This window comes from Toxotes jaculatrix, chromosome 6 (genome assembly GCF_017976425.1).
Source record: "Toxotes jaculatrix isolate fToxJac2 chromosome 6, fToxJac2.pri, whole genome shotgun sequence".
Taxonomy (NCBI): Eukaryota; Metazoa; Chordata; class Actinopteri; family Toxotidae; genus Toxotes; species Toxotes jaculatrix.
In genome coordinates this window covers 22,792,624-22,815,819 of record NC_054399.1, presented here as the reverse complement: position 1 = coordinate 22,815,819, position 23,196 = coordinate 22,792,624, and the positions used below count along the sequence as shown (strand labels likewise).

The window sequence follows — 23,196 nt, the reverse complement described above, 5'->3', positions numbered from 1 at the left end:
AACACAAAAATATTTATATTACTGATGAGTGAAGAGAAGTGCAGCCAATACCTTCAAGCTACATGCCATCTGCAGCTCTCATAACTTGCCTGTCTTGTTGACAAGAGGACAAATTCCCAGATAGAAACAAACAACTTCTCCCCGAACAGGGTGAACATAAGAGCGTGGCAGAGCAACAGTCCTCAGTAAATTATTATAAGTGATTAAAATAGTTAAATGTCTGAGCAGCTCTCCTCTCTTCAGACTGCATGTAGCGGTCCCTCATAACGGGGCTCTCCGTTTACATTATTCATACGGAGGAGGGTGTGACTTGTTGGCTCTTTTTTTCCGCCTATATAAAACGAGAAGTTCGCGTAAAAGAAAATACAGATGGAGAAGGATAGCCGGCTCGCTGTGTCACAGAGAGTCCCCTTAAGCCAACGTGACAACTCACATACTGTCCCTTTGTGACCAGCTTAATCGGCAGAATGCCCGGTCTCTGTATGCTTTGTCTCGCCGCCGCGCTGGCTGCGTTCGCTCGGCTGGTCGGCACCGTGGGGCCGGTGGTCCGATGCGAGCCGTGCGACGCCGGGGCGCTCCTGCAGTGCAAACCCCTGCCGAAGGACTGCGCGGAGCAGGTGAGGGAGCCCGGCTGCGGCTGCTGCATGACGTGCGCCCTCGGCGAGGGACAGGCGTGTGGAGTGTACACGGCACGCTGCGGCTCCGGCTTGACCTGCCAGCACCAACCGGGGGAGAGCCGACCCCTGCAAGCTCTGCTGGAGGGACGGGGAGTGTGCTCCAGTACCGCGTCCAAAAGACTCAACAACATTCTCATACCGCAAAAACAAGGTAAAAAGCGACGATTTTATTTGCGCGTTTTGTTGTCTGAAGATACCTTGTTGCTTTTGTGTGTGCGTTTGCTGTTATTTGGTGGATTTGACAGGCGCTCTCCCCTTGAAAGTGGTGCTCTTTGCTGACCAGGTCTGGGGAGTTCCCTTTCCATGCAAACACCGACTACTGCGTTGTACTGATAGTGGATGAGATAAAGGTGCTTAGACTGATCTACTTAAGAAATAAGTCACAAGGAAACGTGCGGAAAATGAGCTCTCTGGGTCGCTTTGCAGCTTGCCACGATGCAAAAACACCTATCCTGACCGTGGGGTGTTCAGAGGGGAGGTTTGTCATAGCACAGTGATGTGTTGGTCTGTGTCAAACAAATCCCATAGGCTCTCGAAAGTTTTACAGGATAACGCCAGCTATGGCTTGGAGGTTTACGCAGCAACTAATCGCTGCTTTCCCACCGGTCAGCCACTTTTTCCATGTGCGCACAGATTTGAACCATCATGCGTAAAATGCAAAATAAAATTAAAGGATTGACGTTTGGGATGTGAGGATTGTTTGTTTTAAGAAAGGGCTACACCGCTTCTTCTCTCTTTCTCCCTAACACACACATAGACACAAACACACGGGCACAAGCACACACACAGCCTGGCTCCCTCAAACCAATAGTTAAGGAATGCCACATACATACTGTAAGTATACAGTATTTAGCTGAGGCTGAGTGTAGACCATGTCCTTGTCCTCTGTAATGTCCTAATTTTCCTTCAAGTAAAGCTCATGGATTTTTGTACACAGCATGAAAATATGTGCTGCTGTCTTCCTGGTCCATGTGGGCCAAAACATCTCAGCTGTGTGGTGGACGGGGGCGGGGGGTTCTCTTAGTTCCCTATAAGCAACCAACACACACACTTAAACACACAATTGAAGTCCATTATCTGTGAGGACAATGGACTTCTTTAGTGCATCATGCTCCTATAATATTGTAAGGTCTCATTTGCATGGTGTTTGAATTGGTGCAGGCTGCTCACACCGGTGAAACGGCACACATGCCACCTCCATGTGAATACACACTGTTGTGTGTTTGGGCACTGCTGACGTCAGGCCTCCAGGAGCCTCTGTGTGTGTTTTCTTCGTCCTGGTTATTTGGTTTGGCCACAGTAATGTGTGGTGTGCAAGCACTCAACACACACATTGTCATGCACACACACACACGCACATGCATCCAGCAACATGTATACACACACTCGCAGACCATCAGCAACAAATTTCCTGTCATTTATTCTGAATATTCACCTCTCCCTCTCTCTTTGTTACTTTATGTCTTTCTCTAACTATTTGCAGCCTCTGATTTAAGAGAAAACTAGCTATTTCTTACATGGGAACAAATAAATACATCTTATAGCACTTTTCAGGCCCATGAGGCAGCATGCAATCAGTTACAGTAGACATGCACATTATGCATTTACAGTATCTCCACTGCTGGAGATGGGAAAAAAAAGGTGGGAAATTATCCCAAGCGCCCCTGTTGGTCATAGTGTATCAGTGCAGCCCAGTGGTTTCCACCACCATCAGTCAGTCCCCAGCTCCAGAGCAGCCTCTCCTCCCAGACATTAACAAGCGCTCCTTACCGCAGTTTGTGCTGTTTACCCTTGTGCCATTATACAAACAAATTGCGTAATGTGTTTATCTAAAACGCCCCAGACTTCCTAGAAAGGTTATATAAAAGTTTATATTGACAATAAAAATTAATGCTTGCAGGAATTTTAAACAGGGCTCAATATTTTTGTCCTTGGTTATGGACATTTATGGACGTTTTTTTAAGAGTTCAGAAATTCATGTGTGGGCTGCACCAGGTTAAAGAGCATCTGTTGCTTCCTGACTCCGTCTCGATGCAGCTGATGCTGTTGTTGACATCTACATTGTTATTCTAAGTTCTGGTGAGCCTGGGAGACTGCAGAACCCCACCACGTCACTAATTGATCAGGTGGTCACGGAGAAAGGGTGGGCTGCCAGCCTGCCTGCCCACACAAGCTACACCCCTTCGTGCCCGCCCGCCGCCCTCACCGCAGCTCTTGAACACAAAATCTGCTTTGAGTTAATGGTTTAAAACTGTGTTTGGGTGTGTGTGAGCCACTGCATGTGTGTTCCCATCGTCCCCAAGCTTCTTTGACTGTGGCCTTGTGGTGGTGCAGCAGACCAGGTGGCATATCTCTCATTCTACCTCTTACTGCCCTAGCCCCCTCCTCTTTGAGCCCCAATCCCCTAATCCCCACCCTACACATATAAACACATACACAACGTTTTCTCCTTCCTTAAAAAGCCTTGTTTACACTAAGTTCCTCTTTGTGACTCTATCTGTTGGTCTGCATACTGTGGAAATTTGTGGATATGAAATCGTCATGTTTCTGTTTATTACTTGGCTTCATTTCTGGCTCCAAACAGCCCACAAGGCAATGAGCTAACTTTATTTTGTCTGTTTTCAACAGGCCTCTTTTAGGCAGTCAGGAATTCTCTGCTGGATTAAGTGCAAAGGAAGCAGGCATTCATCTTTTCGTGTTATGGTATTTTATAAGAACTGCAAAATAAAACAATGCGATGCTGATTTGTAGCGTCCGATTTTTGTAGCTTTGTAGAGAACAGAACTAATTTCACTGCTTTTACGACATCAAGCCCACATAAGACCATGTCTAAGTTAAAAAAACACTACACTGACACTTCTCAAACCTGGACTAGATTAACAAGTAGTCTCCAGAGACTGCATAGGAGTTCACTGTTTTTTCTGCATTTAGACCACATGAGATATTAGATAAGAGAATTTTAAGTCCCTACAGTCTATTCCTAATCTAGTCCAGATTTGATGTGGAAGTTTGTGGTTTCAATTCAGCAGAAGTTGTGAAATCTCTTTTTTTATGTTTGTTTACAAAACTAAAATAAAGGTTTCACAAATCTGTATGTGGGTTTAAAAAAAGTTTTAACAAGTTTTTAATATGATAAATAAGACTTTTACACAATTGTAAATGGGCCAAAAACAGAATCATCCACTAAATTTCATCATTAATCTTACCCAAACTGGGAGCTATGAATCAGACACTGTAAGTATGAAACATTTGAAAAGTGTGACAGACTTATCTTTTACCTACACAGAGAATGGTGGAAATCAGGTAGAAGAAGGTTGTGCCAACGTGACCCAGACGATGACGGTGTTGCCTGGCGTGGCGACTGTGAAGGGTGGACACAGTCGCGGGTCGATGGACACCAGGCCTCCGCTGCACAACAAGCTGATCCAGAAAAATCAGAACAGAAAGACTCAGAGCTACAAGGTGGAATCGGTGGCAGGAGGAGCCAATATGGACATACACAACTTCTCCCTGGAGAGCAAGAGGGAGACTGAGTATGTAAGTCCCACCCAGAGGCAATGAGACCTCTTTTTCCTGTTGCTGCTTTGAAGAAACAACAGTAATGGCAGAGGTTTATAAAGATGGTCGTTTACCAAAATGACTGCAGATGGTACAATGCATCAAACGCTAGCATTTAGGTTTAATATTATCCATTGTCCCTCACAAATAAATACATAAAAATAAAATAAACTACTAACTCAGTTTAAAAATGCTGTCATTTATGCAAGTGTGTAAATATTTGGCTTGCTAGCTAGTTGGCTGTCAAGCTACTTTGTAGTCTGTAAACAATATTTAACTTTGGTAAATATTTAAATTTATTTATGTTGGTCTTTTCGAGAACAGAAAACATTAACATGACAGTTACTGAAATGAAGAGTCTGTCAAGGAGAGGCTGAAAACTGCTAGTGTCAACTTGCTAGGTTTTTTGCTAGCTAGTTAACTCACTAGCTAACTTATAGCCTAAGCTGTATTCAATAATTAACTCTGGACAGAACGTAACAGACATTCAGAATGTAAATTAAATGAACTGCTAGCTAGGTAGCTTACTTGTTAACTTGTAGTTTGTACACAGCATTTACCTTTTGACACATTCTGGTTTGGTGTCCAGATTTTGGCTATTTGAAAAAACACCTCCTTAGTTTCACAACTCTAAGCTGTTCAGGTGCCTGGTGCAGCACCGTAACTCTCAGCAGGAAACACTGATATTTTTCAACGGACAATAGCGAACAATGTCCCCACGCCGCAGAATTTAAATGTCTTCATGAAATTCTGCCATTGAATTTAATAATTACCTATTATATCTTAAATACCTACTGTAAAAAGGCACCTGGTGGAGTTTTTTTTCTGCTTCAGTGATTCACACCATATTGCACAGTGTTTGTTATTTAGGCTTAATAAATACATTGAATTCCTGTCCTAATTCTGTTACAATGGCACTGTAGCCAAGACACAAGGGAAGGACCCAAATTCCACACCACTAAAAAGGTGATGATTATGAAAATGATTATGTCCTTTTATTAAACTTAAAGTTACTGGCAAAATGTCTGTGGCCAGGAAACCAGTAAATTAAGACAACTGAAAATCATCCACAAGAGAGAAAAACTAAGGATCAAAACTCATAAGGAAAAAACTAAGGAGTTCTTACTGGGAACGGGTCAGAGAGATCAACAAACACTGTCAGGATCCAAGATGCAGACAGGAACTCAGGAACAAACATAACCACTGCAGGAACAGACTCATATAAGACCACAGTATCCAGCACAAGAACAGACAATTAAACTCACAAAGAAACAGGTGAACAACAAGGCTTATATACACAGAGGGTAATTGGCCACAGGTGATACACATTAGGGCAGGGAAGACAATCAGCAAGGCGGGAAACTAGAGGCAGGAAGTGAACTAGGAACAGACATACAAGGTCCAGGGCTACAAAATAAAACAGGAAAAGCTGAAACCAAAAGTTAAGAAACCAAAACCAGAGTAACATGACCTTCAACATAAATAATTTTTAAACTAAAACAGAAAATATAGAACATCCTCAAGAAACCAAAACAAGAATCCTCAGGTAATCCTTGAAGAAGCCATACAAGTTCAAAAATAATATAACACTCATCAAGGGCTGATCCAAACAAGGAGTACACTACAGTCCAAAACTAGTTCAAAAGAAGTCACAAGATCCAGATGGTCCAGGAAGAGTTCTAAAACAATCCAAAAGAGTTCAAAACAGTGGCCCTTAGAGGGTGACGATAACAAACTTTACTGCCAGTCACTACTGATAGGCATGATTGCTCTGTTCTGGAGTTTGCATGTTCTCTTCTTCTGCGTGGGTTCTCTCCGGGTACTCCGGCTTCCTCCCACAATCCCAAAAACATGCATGGGATAGGTTAATTGGCTACTCTAAATTGCCCGTAGGTGTGAGTGAGAGAGTGTGTACGTGGTTGTCTGTCTTTGTGTGTCAGCCCTGCGATTGACTGGCGACCAGTCCAGGGTGTACTCCGCCTCTCGCCCATAGTCAGCTGGGATAGGCTCCAGCTCCCCCGCGACCCTGACGGATTAAGTGGTAGAAAACGAATGAATGAACTCTAGACCACCCACTGATTAGCACTCCTAACAAAGGGGGAGCACATCAGGTAAATCACCTGCTGGTTTTAAACTCTGCAGAATACTGACTCTCTGTAATACATGGTGGGTCACCCTGGCCCCCATGCTGTTTGCACATATGCATATTGCTGTCAGCTCATGGTAGGCAGTGTGCATGTGCAGCCCCATGCACGTGCAGCCCCAGCACAAGATACAAACAGTACAGGGAATCTCTCATCAAAACATTTCTCTACAGAGCAATTTGTGGTCAAAAACTCCACCAGGTCCCTTTAGGCTATCTACTATCATTTAAATGTGATTATATTTTTAAATTACATGCTCTCAAACATTTTGTAAGTGAAGGTACCACTCTTTTCAGAAAGATGACGTCTCATTTCGTGACCTAACCTCTTCAATTTCGACCTTGCAGCTGGTTCATCACTACAGCCCAGTGTTGTTCAGAAAATTTTCAAATTTTAGTCAAACTCACAAAGTTTCCACAAATACTAAATAAGTCAGACTGCAGTTTTGGGATATTTGCATAAAATTAGGCACAAGACATTTATGATATTTTACTTTAATATGATGTTGCAGCCATAAAGGTTACAGCTATCCCCAGTTTTGTTCAAAGCATGGTGTAGCTTAGAGTGTGTTTTAACAAGGAGCTTTTGAATATATGTGGGAGAATTATTTTTCTACATTCCACCTAACTACGTAGGTGGAATGTTAATGGGCCATAGGAAGCAGGAGGCTGACTTTTATAGACTGTGATGTTCACCACCAACTTCTAGAACCGCATGAACACTCCTCATGTTCTTCATGTTCTGTGATGGTGTAAGGATGCGTGTGTAATGCTGGTGTCGCTGGGGTGTGTTTGCTGCGTTGCTAGGGGCCGTGTCGGCGGGAGATGGAGAGCATCCTGAACAGTCTTAAAATCAGCAACGTTCTCAACCCAAGAGGCTTCCGCATACCCAACTGTGACAGAAAGGGCTTCTACAAGAAAAAACAGGTGAATGGCTCTCCCTGCTGTTTCTTTCTTTTGTACACCATCTCTCTCTCTCTCTCACACACACACACACACACACACACACACACACACACACACACACCTGCGGACATGCAAATAGACCCACCGCATGCCTGAACACTTCCAAAGAATCCTCGTCGACTCATCCCACCCACCCACACATACACAGCCCCCCTTTTTTTGTGCAGCTCAGGTTTCCTTGACAGCCACATCAACACTATATTATCAGAATGGCTAATAACCATGTATTACTCCAGTAAATGCACTGCAGCCGCCTGACTCATGCCTCACAGGAAATGAAGTCGGTCAGGTGTGTTTGTGGGTGTGTGGTGTGGGAGAGTGTGGGGGGTAGGGATGTAAGAATGTGGTCTGGGAGTGTGTGTGGCACAGTAGATGTGGTGGCAGGGGAGTGTATGTATGGCGCTTGTTTGATGGCGGTAGTTTTGGTGAGGGTGTGTAGGTGTGGGGTGCTGTTGGTGAGGTAAAAAAAACAAACAGGCTGTCACTGGTTTAGTTTTTCTTGTCCGTGGCGCATCAGACTCGGGCCACCCATAGCCTGCGCATTTGCAAGAGGGGAAAAAAAAACTAGGAAGCTGAAATTTGTCGGAGTAGTGTGGTGGGTAACATGTGCTGACCTGAGGGGAGGAGGGGCAAGACGGGAAGGTAGAGGATGGATTAAGAAGGGGTGTGTTCGGTGGGGGGGGGGGGCGCTGAGATATTCAGCGTGTCAAATAAATACCTCCATCCCACTTCCTGAGGGTGGGAGCCTTATCGGAGGGATTCCATGGAGCGAGAACCCATTCTGAGAAACGCATGAGTCACCAAAAAAAAAAAGAACCCCACAAGCACCATGAGTCAGAGACCAACTTGAGCCATAACACACACACACACACACGCACACACAGAATAAAATCACCCTCTCAGTTTCTCAGTTTTACCTCACTCTTTCCCCAAAGTCTCCAAGGTGTGGTTTCATTGTTACTTTTATTAAAATCAGACTCTTCCTTGTTCTTTTCCTGGATTTCATCAACAAACACCTACCGGGAAAGTGTCAGTTCAGGTCTACAGTATGTGTGTGCATGCGTGTGTGTCTGTAGCAGTGTGCCAGCTCTTGTCGCCCTTTTCTCAGGGTGCTGGTGGGGTGGTGGGTGTTGTGTTAAATCCATCCAAGGGGATGTGCCTTCACGGTGTGTTGCAGAGATTTATGACCGGAAACACAGCAAAGAGGAGACCGTGTGAACCGTCTAGGGTGACAATACTGTGAAAAGAAGGGAGCAAGTGGGGGGGGGGGGGGGGGGGGGGGGCGTGGAAGGATGGAGGGAGGGGTCGGGGTGGAGAGGTGAAGGACTGAGCAGAGAAAAAAGGGGCATAACCAAACACATGATGCACAATCTGTCTCAGTATCTGAAAGTGATTCTCCAGCCAGGATCTTTTAATATCACATATTCAAGAAATGTTGGAAGGTGGTTGGTTAAAGCTGCTATTTTCCTCTTTCACATGGACCTTTTCCACCAAACAGTTCCAGGAAGTAAGTGGGAACTAACTCCTTTTCGACCCAATAGTTTCAAGAACAAAGGATCAACAGAAACTAATCTAGGAACTAAAATACTAAGGAAAAAGAAGAATACATAAATCCCCTTTTGTGCATTGCTGTTTGGGTTTTCACTGCCTCTAAAGAACTAGACCTTAAAAAGATTAGAGAACAGGAGATAACGATAAAAGTTTTCACACAGGAAGAAACACTACATAAAGTCACTGTGTGAGAGATTCAGAGGAGGAAAAGGAGGAGGGGTTGGGTTTCAACTGCTTCCCAAGAGCTAGAAAAATGAGTTAAAGCATGTAAAGATGTTCATAGTTCATGATCTGCTCAGTGTTTTTTTGTGTTTATTTTACTTACCTCAATTACCAAATGTTAGATTTCACTGTTGTTAGTCTAGCTTGCTGTTGTTGAACCTGCCATAACAAGAAAATAATCTCTGATCTTCCCTATTCTCAGTATCGGTTGTAACTACAGCCAGTTCCTCTATGCAGTTGGACAGAAGTTGCAGAATAGTATTTTAGTAGTAAGTGGTTTTAAGGCCAACATACTCTCACGGTAATTTCAGGGCCTCTATGAAGTCCTACTTCCAGATACTTCCAGATACTGGATACTGGAAAGAGGTTCATCTGGTTGAAATGTAGGAAATGGTCCAAAGATCTAAAAGGGTTTCTGGTTCCTGGAACAGTTTCTGCCACTGAAAAGAGCTAATAAAGAACTGAAACTTCCAATGATGATGGATTTTCACAACCATAGAAAATGATCAAAATGACCAAGAGAAACATCTGAAACTACTCCTGCAGCATAATATGCTTCCTCACTGTCAACTCCTCATACGTTCAGTATGTTACAAACAGTAATATTACTCTACACAGTGCTGCCTTTTCTGGCTCTTTGCATTTGTTACTTGCGGCGATTTTCCTCAAACTGATTCCAACTGTGTAAGCTACAGAAAGAGTGTGTTTAGCCATATTTTGGTGAAATGATGACTATTTGAAGTCACTAAAGGCCCATCTGAAGGAACGGAGGAAAGAGACAATAATCGTTCCCCCTGCATGAGAAAAAAGTTGAACTCCTGAACTTTCCCACCTCCACACACTTGGTTAATTACTTTGTGGACATGAAAGTTACAGAAAATCACTGGACATACACTAAGCATACTAAGCAAATGGATGGACCATGGACAAGTGAGTTATGCTGGAGGAATGGGCGGACAATTAACCACTCTGAACACTTGTTGCCATTGTAATCTGCATTAATTCAATTCAATTTTTCAATTCAATTCAATTCAATTTTATTTATATAGCGCCTTCCACAATCAAAATTGTCTCAAAGCGCTTTACAGAGACCCAGAGCCTGACCCCAGAGCAAGCACTTAAGGCGACAGTGGCAAGGAAAACTCCCTTTTAACAGGAAGAAACCTTGAGCAGAACCTGGCTCAGATGGGGGACCCTCCTGCCGATGGCCGGGCTGGGTGAAAGGAGGAAAAGGAGGAAGATAGGACAGTTAGGAATGGAGGAGAGGGGGAGAAAGACATGCAGCATAATACAGACAATGTGGGTCAGTATTTACATTACAGTTAGTGAACAGTTATTGGATAATGTGTGCTCAGCAGATTAGAATTATGAAACAGAGCACGGAGGCAAAAAGCTGTCATGACTGGTAATTATTTACATTACAGTTTGCAAAGAATATTAATCAAATATTTATCTGTAGCAGAACGGAACATTAAACATGTTAGAAATAGATCATTGTAAACAATAAACAGCAGCAGGTGGGTGGAGCCAGGACCATAGGACAAGCAGCTCCGGAGCCAGAGGTACCTGCAGAAATGTACAGAGAAAGAGAGACCAGAGAGAAACAAGCACAGGACTACGGGACAGAGAGGACACAGAGTTAATGACATGTAATAAAGGCTAATAAATTTGAGAGTGGGTCTGAGGAGAGAAAGAGAAAGAAGAAGAAGTGCGCAGTAAATCATGGGATGTCCCCCAGCAGCCTAGGCCTATAGCAGCATAACTAGGGGATGATTCAGTTGCCTGAGCCAGCCCTACTAAGGGCTATATCCTTAACTGTAACAGTGTCTATAGAGATAATTGTGACTAACTATAAGTTTAATAAATAACTAGGACTGTAACTACAACTAATTATAAGCTTTATCAAACAAGAAGGTTTTAAGCTTCATTTTAAAATTAGAGAGGGTGTCTGCTTCCCGAACCCAAACTGGCAGTTGGTTCCATAGGAGAGGGGCCTGATAGCTAAAGGCTCGGCCTCCCATTCTACTTTTAGAGATTTTGGGAACCATAAGCAAACCTGCATTCTGGGAATGAAGCAATCTGTTAGGATGATATGGTACTATCAGCTCTTTGAGATATGAAGGAGCCTGGCCATTGAGGGCCTTATATGTAAGGAGAAGGATTTTAAAATCAATTCTGGATTTTACAGGAAGCCAATGAAGAGAAGTTAGTACAGGAGTAATGTGATCTCTCTTGCTAATTCCAGTCAGTACTCTCGCTGCAGCATTTTGGATCAGCTGGATGCTTTTTAGAGAGTTAACTGGACATCCTGATAATAGGGAATTACAGTAGTCCAGCCTAGAAGTAACAAAAGCATGGACTAATTTTTCAGCATCACTCTGCGAGAATGTTCCTAATCTTACTGATATTGCGCAGGTGAAAGAAGGCGGTCCTAGAGACTTGTTTTATATGTGAGTTAAAGGACAAATCCTGATCAAAAATAACTCCAAGGTTCCTCACAGTTGTACTGGAGGCTAAATTATTGCCATCCAGAGTAACTATATGATTAGATAAACTGTTTCTGAGGTGTTTGGGACCAAACAAAATAACCTCAGTTTTGTCTGAATTCAGAAGAAGAAAGTTACAGGTCATCCAGGCCTTTATGTCTTTAAGACATGCCTGAAGTATGGTTAACTGATCTGTTTCGTCTGGTTTCATAGATAAATATAGCTGGGTATCATCCGCATAGCAATGGAAATTTATTCCATGCTTCCTGATAATATTGCCTAGGGGAAGCATGTATAAGGTGAACAGTATCGGTCCAAGCACAGAACCCTGTGGAACTCCATGACTTACTCTGGTATATATGGAGGGATCATCATTAACATGAACAAACTGGTATCTATCTGATAGATATGATTTAAACCAGCCTAGTGCTGTTCCTTTAATCCCAATAACATGTTCCAATCTATCCAATAGGATATTATGATCAATGGTGTCAAATGCAGCACTAAGATCTAGCAGGACAAGTATAGAGACGAGTCCATTATCTGATGCTATAAGAAGGTCGTTGGTAACTTTCACCAGTGCTGTCTCTGTGCTATGATGAACTCTAAATCCTGACTGAAAAACTTCAAACAAACCGTTCCTATGTAGATGGTCACACAACTGAGTTGCAACAGCCTTTTCAAGAATTTTAGAATTAAAGGGGAGATTGGATATAGGTCTATAGTTTGCCAAAATGTCAGAGTCCAGAGAAGGCTTTTTAAGTAAAGGTTTGATAACTGCAACCTTAAAAGCCTGTGGAACATATCCTGTAACCAACGAGAGATTTATCTGATCTAATATGTGAGTGCCAATCAAAGGCAACACATCTTTAAGAAGTCTGGTCGGGATAGGATCCAAAAGACATGTTGATGATTTAGATTTAGAAACTATTGAAGTCAATTCAGCTAGATCTATGGGAGAGAAACAGTCTAACGACAAATCAGGACTGGCAGACATTTCTAAAGATGCTGTTCTAGACATACCTACATCATTAACAGTTGTAGGCAGGATGAGATGGATTCTGTCTCTAATGTCTACTATTTTGTTGCTAAAGAAGCTCATAAAGTCATTACTAGTGAGAGCTAGAGGGATGGATGGTACAACAGAGCTATGGCTCTTTGTCAGCCTGGCTACAGTGCTGAAAAGAAACCTAGGGTTGTTCTTGTTTTCCTCTATTAATGATGAGTAATAGGCAGTTCTTGCCTTACGAAGGGCTTTTTTATACGTTATAAAGCTGTCTTTCCAGGCTAGGCGGAATTCCTCTAAATTAGTGGATAACCATTTCCTTTCCAGCTTTCGTGATATCTGTTTTAAAGTACGTATTTGTGAACTGTACCATGGAGCTAGCTTCCTCTGATTACTGACCTTCTTTTTCAAAGGGGCAACAGAGTCAAGGGTTGAACGCAATGAAGCAGCAGTATTATCAACTAGATAGTCTATATCTGCTGGAGTAACGTTTAGGCCATTGCCCTCTGTAAAACTGGCACATGGCAGCGGAGATAATGAAGATGGAATAGCTTCCTTATATTTGATAACAGCATTATCAGACAGAAATCTACAGTAGTTAATTTTTTTTTTCAACACATACAGTAAATCCACAGCAAAGTAATGTTTTATGGGTCAATTATCATGAGGAAAAAGCATTTATGTGTGTATGCATGTGTGGTTTCCTGTATATGCCGCTGGTAATATGAGTGCTTTAGGCATGTAGGAGAAGTTTAGCCCGACCTCAGCTACAGAGAAGCCTATTTTTAGCAGCAGTTATATGAATTGGCTCAGTATCCCAGTTCAGGCGATGCATGCCCAACACTGATCCACTCATTACACCCCTCAAAGACTCTCTCTCTCACTGTTACTCTCTCTCTCTCTCTCTCTCTCTCTCTCTCTCTCTCTTATTCATCACTTCACCCACCCATTATTACCCCCATTGTGCCTTGCCTACAGTCGTCCACCCGTCCTTTGTTCTGTCTGCCCGCTCCATCATTCTGTCCATCCTGCCCTTCCACCCACCTGGCTTTTCCTTCCTTGTTTGGCCAGGAATCACCCTGCTGAGGGTTGTGAATGGGACGACAGTGTCTGCGTCTGTCTGTGTACTCTTTCGGAGTTTAGAGCGTGTGTGTGTTGGGAGGAGGAGCAAGAGACAGTGGGTTAAGGATGTGAGCCAGGTGCCCGCGTACCTTAACCCCCCCTCACTGGGTGCTGACAGTGCCAGGCCCATAAGGGCTGACTTATTGAGCGTGACTCAGAAGGATCTGTGGAAACGTACACACCAACCACAATGGCTTTATAATAACTGGCCAACCTTCGGGGACCCAGACAGCTATTTTCACTCTGTCTCTCTCCCTCGTTCTGTTCCCTCCCTGGATTTCTAATCCACCCCTTCTTCCTCCTCACTGGGGGACATGGAGTCTTTTTTTTTTAAACCACTGCTGTTGCATAATATGTAGGGCAGAGTAATATTTTTCTATATCAGTGTCAGTGTCGTATCAGTGCCAATACGATACCTGAGTTTTGACACTAATACCAAAAACTACACTTTCTCAAAGCCTTGGTTTAATAATACAAACTCTTCTACAAAATGCCTTTTATCATTTTGCAAAATGTAGCACATTACAATGCATGGAACACAAACAGCTGTGGAGGGACTTTGTTTTAATAAAAATAAAAACTGTGATGCTGATGATGTATGTCAAATAATTCAGTGTCAACTTTAAGCACCATTTCACACTTGGTTTTACGGACAAATATTACTGTACTCTTAAAAAGTGACTCACAGCTTCAGCAAAGATTCATACTGTACATGCCAACCATGTGACAGCAAACACGTGTAAACGCACCTGTGTAAGCAGAAACACAGTGTAGTATAAAAACAGTCAACTGTGAACATCTGGATATACATCTGAGTATTTGCAGCTGTTTAGCCAATAAAATGCCAATAACCATCAAAAGTTATTGGCATTTGGCAAAAGTCAAAAAACACAAATGTTTTGATCAATTTCAATAAGATGAGAAGCTTTAATGTGCTCATGTTTGGTTGTTGTAGTTAATAAATGATCGAGGTGGTTGTCTTATTTGTCACAGATTCATTTTCCATTAATAGAGAATCGACTAAATATGTCCAATTTAAAAAGTGTCCTACTCTCAGCTTCTTGTCACACAGTCTCTCACCACATCCAATCAATACTTCCATTGATATCACCTGGTCCAGTCTTGTAAAATAATATTTAGGTTCCTATTTTAAAGTTTGCGTAGCTCCATTCTTCTAAAAGAAACACAAATTATTCTGGAGTAGAATTCACTCAAACTCATTAAACTATTTTTTTTTTTTTTGAAAAAGCAATATCCTGCAGAGCACACACAGATGCACCCTCTTTTACACAAATACATATACATGCGCCCCCTATACACACACATACACACACACACCCTTTTGCATTTTATGAGCTTGTATTTATCCTGTGGTCAGACCAGGCTCTTTTTAATGTCCGTGAAGCCCAGCGGCGCTGCTATTAGCTATAAAGACCGCCATCACAAGAGCACGCATTCATGTGCACAACACACACGTATACACACCCCATAAAGGTAGCATTATGAATGCGTGGGGTGGATGAAATGTGCTTTTTTAGTGACAACCATGTGGGGCCACACAAGGCCAGTGCCGGGGCTGTGAGGTACAGAATACAGGGCACGAGGTCTGAGCTAACCCGGGTTTTAGACTCTGTGGTTCAGGATGCTGGGATCGGTCAGTGCATTTAAGGAGTACTCTTCCAAAAGCCTATGTTTTGAGTATACACTTCTCCTCTGTACACTCAAATGCTTGCCTGGTGTGTTAAAAAAAGAGTTCACCTGATAAATCAGACACAAATTACAGTAAAAAAAACGACCTCTAAAGTTCAGCCAAAGCTAACATGAGATGTCACCATGTGTTAGCCATTATCTTAAAATCCTTTGTCATTTTTAATACAAGCAAGCTCCAGAGTTTTCAGAGCCAAGTTCACAGTTTACCAGTGCTTGGATCCTTCAGACACTGGTTTTCAGGGAGTATTTCTTTAAGCATTCAGGATTAGTATGTATTGTTAAGTTCCAGGTTGTTCAATGTAGAGATTACAAGAAGTCAGATAGATTTGGTTACACCTTCTTAAAGGATGACAGTGTAAGTAAATTTCCTCAACAACAAGCACGATGCTTTGTATTCAGTGTTTCTTTTAAAATTCCTTAAGTCTTCATTAGGAAGCTGTAAAGTGACATCCAGTCCTCAGTGGAAGTTTGGCTGTCATTTGCCTTGTCCTACAGTGTGTGTGTGTGTGTGTGTGGATTGAAGCAGTAAAGAAAGGATTGCTTGAGATGACTGCTAATAGTTCACAGATGAAAGAGAGACTGAACGGAAATTCAAAGGTAGCCAAGCAACAGGGGAATGCACACATGCACATTTTGCTCTTCCTCTCCCTTCCGCCTCTCCTTTGGCTTTTCAACCCTCCCATACACACACCATACACACACACACACACACACACCAGGCACATGCAGGACTCTATGATCATTAACCAGAGCCGAGGAACACAATGTTAAGCTTCTCTCCGCAGTCTCGTCCACTGGGTCGAGGCTAAAATAGAAGCTGGCCGCAGACGATGGCACTGTGAGGGGGAATAGAGGGAGGAGAGGAGGGAGAGCCAGAGAACAGAGTGAGAGAGAAGAGGAGGAGGTGGGGGGTGGAAGAGGAACGGTAGGTAGGAGGAAAACTGAGTTCATCGAAAAGACTCCCTCGATGATGTTAGTGTGTTAGAACGGGGCGTGCTGGGCTGTGTACGTGCCCCCAGACTGCTGCAGTAGTTGTTGGAGAGGTATTTTAATAAGACTCTGTCTCTATAAAGCTGCCTTTGATCATGCACTCAGGCTGCACGTGGATGTTGACTGTGCCGGAAACAGACACCTGGTCACACTCTAAAGCCTGTCTGTCTGTCTTCCTCAGTGTTGCTGCACAGCCGCCTACAATGCACCCTGCAAGTATTAGGAGAGTTTAGTTTTGGCTCTGTGCTTCTGAGTGTAGGAATTTAAATTAAACAATGACTTTGAGATTAAAGTGCTGATTTCAGCTTTAATTTGAGGGTGTTTACATCCACATCTGATAAGGGGGGTAGAAATTATAGCCCTTTTTTGCAGCCTCTTGGGAGTAAAAAGTGCCACGAATCCTACTCTGTTCACCCATGATGGGCAGGCTCTCATTTCTTAATGGCAAAATATATCATTTGATAGTAACATAGACTGTATGCCTGCTCCAAAACATGACTCATACTCGGTGATACGCCACCTTTATGGCTAAGGTTTAGTCTAAGGCAACTGACGCCAGTCTAGCCTAAAACTAGTTGGTTGCCTTTTGGGAAACTGTTGTCATGATTAAACATTACTACATTTTGGGAAATATCTCCCAAGGAAGTTAGAGGGGGTTAGACAGTGTGGTGAACTGTTTCACTACAAACAACAGTGTGCAGTGGACAAACTGTGGTCACAAAGTCACTGGGATGAAAAGATTCATTGGAAGTCACTGCTGCAGGCTGTTGTTTTCTAAGAAACGGTTACGGCACGTAACTCCCTGCAAAACCACAAATTATTGTCTTTACACTTAAGAAAACAAGTCTGGTGGGGTTTAGAGGTGTCACTAGGTGTGTTTCTGAACTTTGTATAGAGCCAGGCTAGCTGTTTCCCTTTGCTTCCAGTCTTTACGCTAATCTAGGCTAATCTCTAGACTAGAGCTCCATGATTAAGGTACAGACATCAGAGTGGTATTGGTCTTTTTTTTAAACTCGTGCAAAGAAAGTAAACTAAAGAAAGCGATATTCATAGATTGACCACACAGAAGAAGTGTATTACATTATCCTCATGTCATGTCACACATCATCAAAAGTTGACCCCCGCTGGTGTACGCCTCTGTCCTCATTCCCAGTGTCAATGTGCTCAGCACATTTTCCCCCTGTCTCGAGCAGCCATTGGTTTCCATTAATTTATGTACAATACAAAAATAGAAAGGACGCTTAATAAACTGTGAAATCCTTCACACTGAACGTCAAGTCTGTGTTAGTTTGTCACAGCATATTAATGCAGATTAAGTTCAGATTCATTGGAAAAGCCTGCGCTGCACTAACTTCTGTTATAATGTGACTGACAAATTTTAATTCAGACTTGATATTGAGCAAATTGATTTTCATATGAAAACGAATGGAAAACATAGGCAAAATCTAAGGCATGTGGTCAGTGGATACCTGAAGTGGCACTGCTAGAGAGACAGGCAGAGAGATATAGACAGGCGTGTCTCGACTCTGACTGCTCACCTCGCCGATCTGTCATCACTCCCCCGGGGGTGGGGTGGGATGATGGGTAGGAGGAGGATTATTCTGAGGCAGAGTTTAACATGGCCTGACTGATTGTGTTGTTTCATGTGTACCCCCAAATGGAGCTCATAAAGTTGCCACTCTACAAAGCCTGGCCCCCTGTGGGACATCTGATATTACTGCGTATATGCGTGTGAGCACATGTGTGGAAGCGGGGGTGTATGGACAGTACATACAACTCGTTTGTGTGCGCCTGCATGTTTCAAGATGTGTGTTTATGTGCTCACATGCACGCGTGCTTGTGCGCGCGCAGGCCATAATCAGCTCCAGATGATTTTGCGTGTCTGCCAGCTTCTCAGAATAGCAGCGCTGGTTTCCCTGCAGCCCTCCAACTGGCCTTGGCAAATATTTTAGCAACTCCATGTTTACCTTCACACTCCTTCACTCTTGCTCACTCAGAGCGGTCCTCATTTCCTGCCCCTCTCTATCAAAAATGATCTGCTTTTTCATCATTTGCCTCCACTGGTCAGGAGCACATAAGCCTGATAAATAAATTGCTCCACATGTTCGTGGATGAGACAAACTTTAACAGCATGCTGGTTGCTCTCCCGACCAGCTGCATCATCGGTGGTGTTTATCTCTAATGGTTCCTGCACATAAAAACTCAGAGGCAGTTTTCATGTGCAGCAGAGCGTTCCTCTCCATGATCGATGACATGTTTGTCTTATTAGAGTTCTGCTGAGGCATGACTTGGCCTCCTGACAAGCATCCACAATCTAAAAGCCAACAGAGAGATTAACTGTTATTATTATAATACACAAACGCACACTGAGGGTGGTGTTGATATAGCTGTGTCAGGATAATAATTCCTCACCCTGGAAACACTAATCTGTTTTCATAAATGTGTCTCAAGATGATAAGTCCTGCCGCTACTTTCCTGTCTTTTCCTCTTGACTTTGAACTGAAGCCTGAAGTCAGAAGTAGATGAGTGATGTTTGTGTGTTCGTCCACGCGCTGCTGGTGCCACCTGTGTGTGCAGTCCTTCTCGTTGAAGGCCGCACACGTTAATCTCCGAAAGGCAAACACATTCAGTGAAAGCAAACAAGCAGCTTTGTGCCGCGCTAAATTTTTTTTCTCCACGTCTCGCTTTGCAGTGCCGTCCATCCAAAGGCAGGAGGCGGGGATACTGCTGGTGCGTGGACAAATACGGGCAGCCTCTGCCCGGCCTGGATGGCAGGGAGCGGGGCGAGACGCAGTGCTACAACCTGGAGAGCAAATGAGAGGACGGAGGGACAACGAGTGGACGGAGAGTGGAAGACAGCAAATAAGGGGTGGGGTGGAGAAGGGAGAGAGACAGAAAGAAAGAAAGAGCCCACTTTGCTCTTGCATGTAGTTTTATGTAAACCTTTGAAGGAGCTCTGGAACTTTGATTTCAGGTCCCATTTCTGTTGGAGAGGGAGGGAGATAAAAAGGGGGAGGGGGGACGGGGCACAGCCTTGACCACTGGGTGAGCCTCCTGTCCATCACAGCTATCTGTCCTGTGCTTAGGGAACCTCTATCCTTTCTTTTTAAAAGGAAAAAGAAAAGCTGAAAGCTTACAGAAGGGGAAGAAAGAGAGAATCCTATCATCTGCACTATTCTTTTAGAGGGAGAGGAAGGAGGGACTTTTCCACTCACTTTAAAGAGGACTTGTTTGTGACTGTGACCCCAAAAACCGCACCACCACCACCATTTCTATGTGTGTGTGTGTTTGTCTGTGAGTGTGTAACTGCGAGTCTGTGTATGTGTATGTGTGTCTTAATGTGTGAGCACCTGCATAACATACGTATGCACAGCTGCATGTCTGTGCAACATAGCGAGCGACCGGGTGCTTTCCCAAGAGTGTTTATTTGTGTAAATACTGTATGTCACGAAGCTCAGTTTAGCAATGTCAGACTGCCCACCACCGGCAGTGGAACAATGCAGAAAAGAGAAAAAAAAATTCCATTTTGAAGTGAAGGATTATGGGGCGGCTTTGACGTTTTGTCCTGCATGATGGCCACCAAAGGCCCTCCTTGCTGCCTCCTTCCCCTTATTAGGATTGGTGGAATGGAGGCAGTTCCAGTGCCTTAATCAACGACCAAGCGTCCTCTCTCCTTCACCTTCTGTGGTCCTCGGCTGAAGGACTACCTCACTGAAAGTCCACCTTCCAAGTGTCAAATGCTCGTCCGCCACAGGCTCTGAAAAATTTGTAGTGACAGGAGCTGTAGTTGGTGTGGATTCACAACAGCTTCAAGTGATTTGAAGATGACCCAGCAGAAACAGCAGGAAAAAAAACAACTTCCATGCAAACTGAAACCTGCAGCATAATCCACCGCTTCACTGTTGATCCGTGGAGAAGTGGATTAAGATGCAGATTTGGCCAAAATATTAGCCTGGATCCAGACCTCTGAACCAATGCCCATCTGGCACATCTCTGATTTTTTTTTTCTCCAACTGGTTCTAATAGGTCTTGTGTTGTGCTCATGAACGTCTGCTCTCCGGTTCATGAGAACTTTGTAAACTGGAATAACAATGGAGACGTGATCATCCTGTGCCAGAGCCAGAAAAAAGGGCCACGAAAATAGTGACTTTAAGTGTGGAGAGGTTTTAAGTGTTGATTTACCAAACAATTTACAGAAATAACAGCTCTTCGTAACAGCATATATCTTCAGTTAATGTGAAAAGCCACCAGAGCTTCAATGTCAACAAAATGACTGAAGTGGTTATTTAAAAAATGACCCGATTTCCCAAAAATAAAATAATAATGCACAACATAAAATGACATATCAATCTGACAAGCACGATCTAAATACATCTTATTTATTGTGACTAATGTGTTTAGCTTTTTACATTTGAAGTTAGTCATAGACAGTGACAGTGGAGTGTTGGATAATGTCGTGGCAGTGTTTTGAGAAGTTTCCGTGGACACTTTGATGCTTCTTTTGTGTCTCTCTGTTGCCGGTTGGAATCCAAGCTAACTACAGCTCGATGAAGCGACAAGCATTTCTGAGCCACTGTTCAAGCTAACTGGAGACGAGTGTTTAAGGCTTAAAAGAAAAGATTTTCGGTGAAGTATTATTTTGAGGTGCTCACGTGCTGCCCTACAGTTTTAGTCTTTGGTTAGAATAGTCTGTCTTCTGTCTCTTTCCTGCCCCCTGCTGTTCCCGTCCACATGCACGTCCCCGGTCCTGTCTGTCCAAGCATACTAGAGCTCTTAACCCACTCCTCCCATGTCCTCATCCCTTGTCTGTCATGGCGCACCGGTGCTGAGGTCCTACAATCCAACATGTCTTTAGCCCCCGAGTCCAAAACGTTGTCTTTGTCTGTGTCTCTGTGCCTAATCCTGTCCCTGCCTCCAGCCCACTAACCTGAGCTGATTCTCCCAGCTCCAGCACCCTTCTCACCTCTAGTCCTCTTCCTGTCAGTGGTGCAACCTGGTGTAGGCTTGTTTGAACGGGGTGAGCCCGGTGTGACTGTCTCACCCCGCCACAGGTGCCAGCTGCCCTTATGCTTCAAGCACAAGCACTTAAAGCACTTTAGCTGCACCGCTACTCGTCAATGCATGCAGTTAAAGACAATTGGACCTATCTGCATCTGCATACCTTTCCTTAGAGGTAATGTCAGATGAAACTGTGTGATACCGTATGAAAACAATAATAACCTGAGAGGAAAAAAAGAAAGAAAGAAAAAAAAAGAAGCTACACCAGGACTTCTGACAGCAAACTTAGCGAACACCCCTCAGAAATTTTCCATTCAATGCAACTATTTTTCTTTTTTGTTGTTGTTGTTTTTGTTTCTTTGAAAAATGCTTGTATGATCGTATGCCAACAAATCTCCACAAGGTGGACACAGCACCAAATATGCATTCACACAAGTGGTAGGGGGTCTGAGGGAGGAGGCGTGGTCCTCCCCGAGGAGCTTCCTGCCCGATGCTCTCCCACATCCTGTGTAAAGACTTGAAAAGTGGAGAGAGCGCCGACAAAGAATGCTTGCCCAGTAGCTTGGTAGCATGAAAATCGGCTGTACGCTTCCTTTAATAGACAGCAGCAACTTACAACCAGCCTGTTGGTGCTATATCCCATCTATTCAAAGACTTGATGTAAGGGGAGGAACATACATACAAATATGTTTAAGCTATTCCCTCCCTGATATTTGTAAGTGTGTCTTTTTATATATTATTATTATTATTATTATTTCCTGGCCAGCTATGTGTCTGACTAGACATCATGTACAGTACTTAAAAATAAAAAATTATTTATCTAAGAAAGAATTATAAGCTGATCCAAACTAGGTTTTCTTATGAACAATTCAGTGACTCACCGATTGCACAGCAAAGTCTATATGATTCAGTGTATTTTGGGGAATATAATCACTAATGAATGTTATATTTTTTAATGAACCTTTTCCTTCTGTTGCTCAGCAGTGTCATTTGTAAGCTCCGTGCCCGGCGAGCGAGTTTCCAGCCTCGGGCAGAATCTGTGTCAGTCAGGCACTCAGGTCTCTGGTCATCTTAGTTCACTGCTTCTCAAGGCCAGTGAACCTCTCACCTCTCACTAAGTCACTTCTCTCCATGCACACCCAGCCATCCCGCCTCATCTGTTAGTGCAGAGCCAGGGTCACACTCCTGTAAGGTAACTTTTTTATTTTATTTTATTGTTTTTGTTTAATTTTTTATTTTTCCCTGCTGGTCACATTAAGAATCTCTCTGTTCACGGGTAAATGTGTTTTGTTTTTCATTTCAAGTTGATCCTTCAAAGAGTTGTTTTCATTCAAGCTTTTCATGATACTAAACTAGAAATCACACAGAGAAAGGAAATGATTTTGATTCAAAATATAATTTGTATTTAATGTCTTTTTTTTTTTAAATAAAAAGTGAACACGTTTTAAGATGCTGTGCCTGAGGTTTGTTTTTGAGTCAGATCAGGCGCATGTAATAATTCAATCGTCCTCTCATCAGCTTAATTTCTGCAGGCAATCAACACATAAATTTGCTCCTGTTGAAGTCCTTGAATGCAATCAGGCTCCCCTCAGGCTTGGAATGTGTCAATAAGGATAAAGCACAGACTCAATTTGTAAAGAATAAAAATAAATCTGGTGGTGCCAGGCAGGCTGGCAGTGGGCATGAGAGGTTGGGGCAAATTCCTGTGCCCGACCAAGGCAAACAGAGAGCGGGTCAAAAGGCAGCGCAGAGCTGCATGTCCTGGCG

The 23,196-nt window shown here is 43.3% G+C and overlaps 1 protein-coding gene across 1 annotated transcript; it reads left to right on the top strand.

Moving 5' to 3' along the window:
• Nucleotides 1-380: 380 nt before the first annotated feature.
• Nucleotides 381-22,866, top strand: igfbp3 (insulin-like growth factor binding protein 3). Its single transcript, XM_041040778.1, has 4 exons — nt 381-828; nt 3,964-4,214; nt 7,186-7,305; nt 19,124-22,866. The coding sequence occupies exons 1-4, from the start codon at nt 468-470 to the stop codon at nt 19,247-19,249; spliced, it is 858 nt and encodes a 285-aa protein (XP_040896712.1). The 5' UTR covers nt 381-467; the 3' UTR covers nt 19,250-22,866.
• The last annotated feature ends 330 nt before the right edge of the window (nt 22,867-23,196 follow it).

Coding starts and splice junctions, on each gene's coding strand:
- igfbp3 (XM_041040778.1), top strand. CDS start 468: ATGCCCGGTCTCTGTATGCTTTGTCTCGCCGCCGCGCTGGCTGCGTTC. Junction 829..3,963: donor TCTCATACCGCAAAAACAAG/GTAAAAAGCGAC, acceptor TTACCTACACAG/AGAATGGTGGAAATCAGGTA. Junction 4,215..7,185: donor GCAAGAGGGAGACTGAGTAT/GTAAGTCCCACC, acceptor CTGCGTTGCTAG/GGGCCGTGTCGGCGGGAGAT.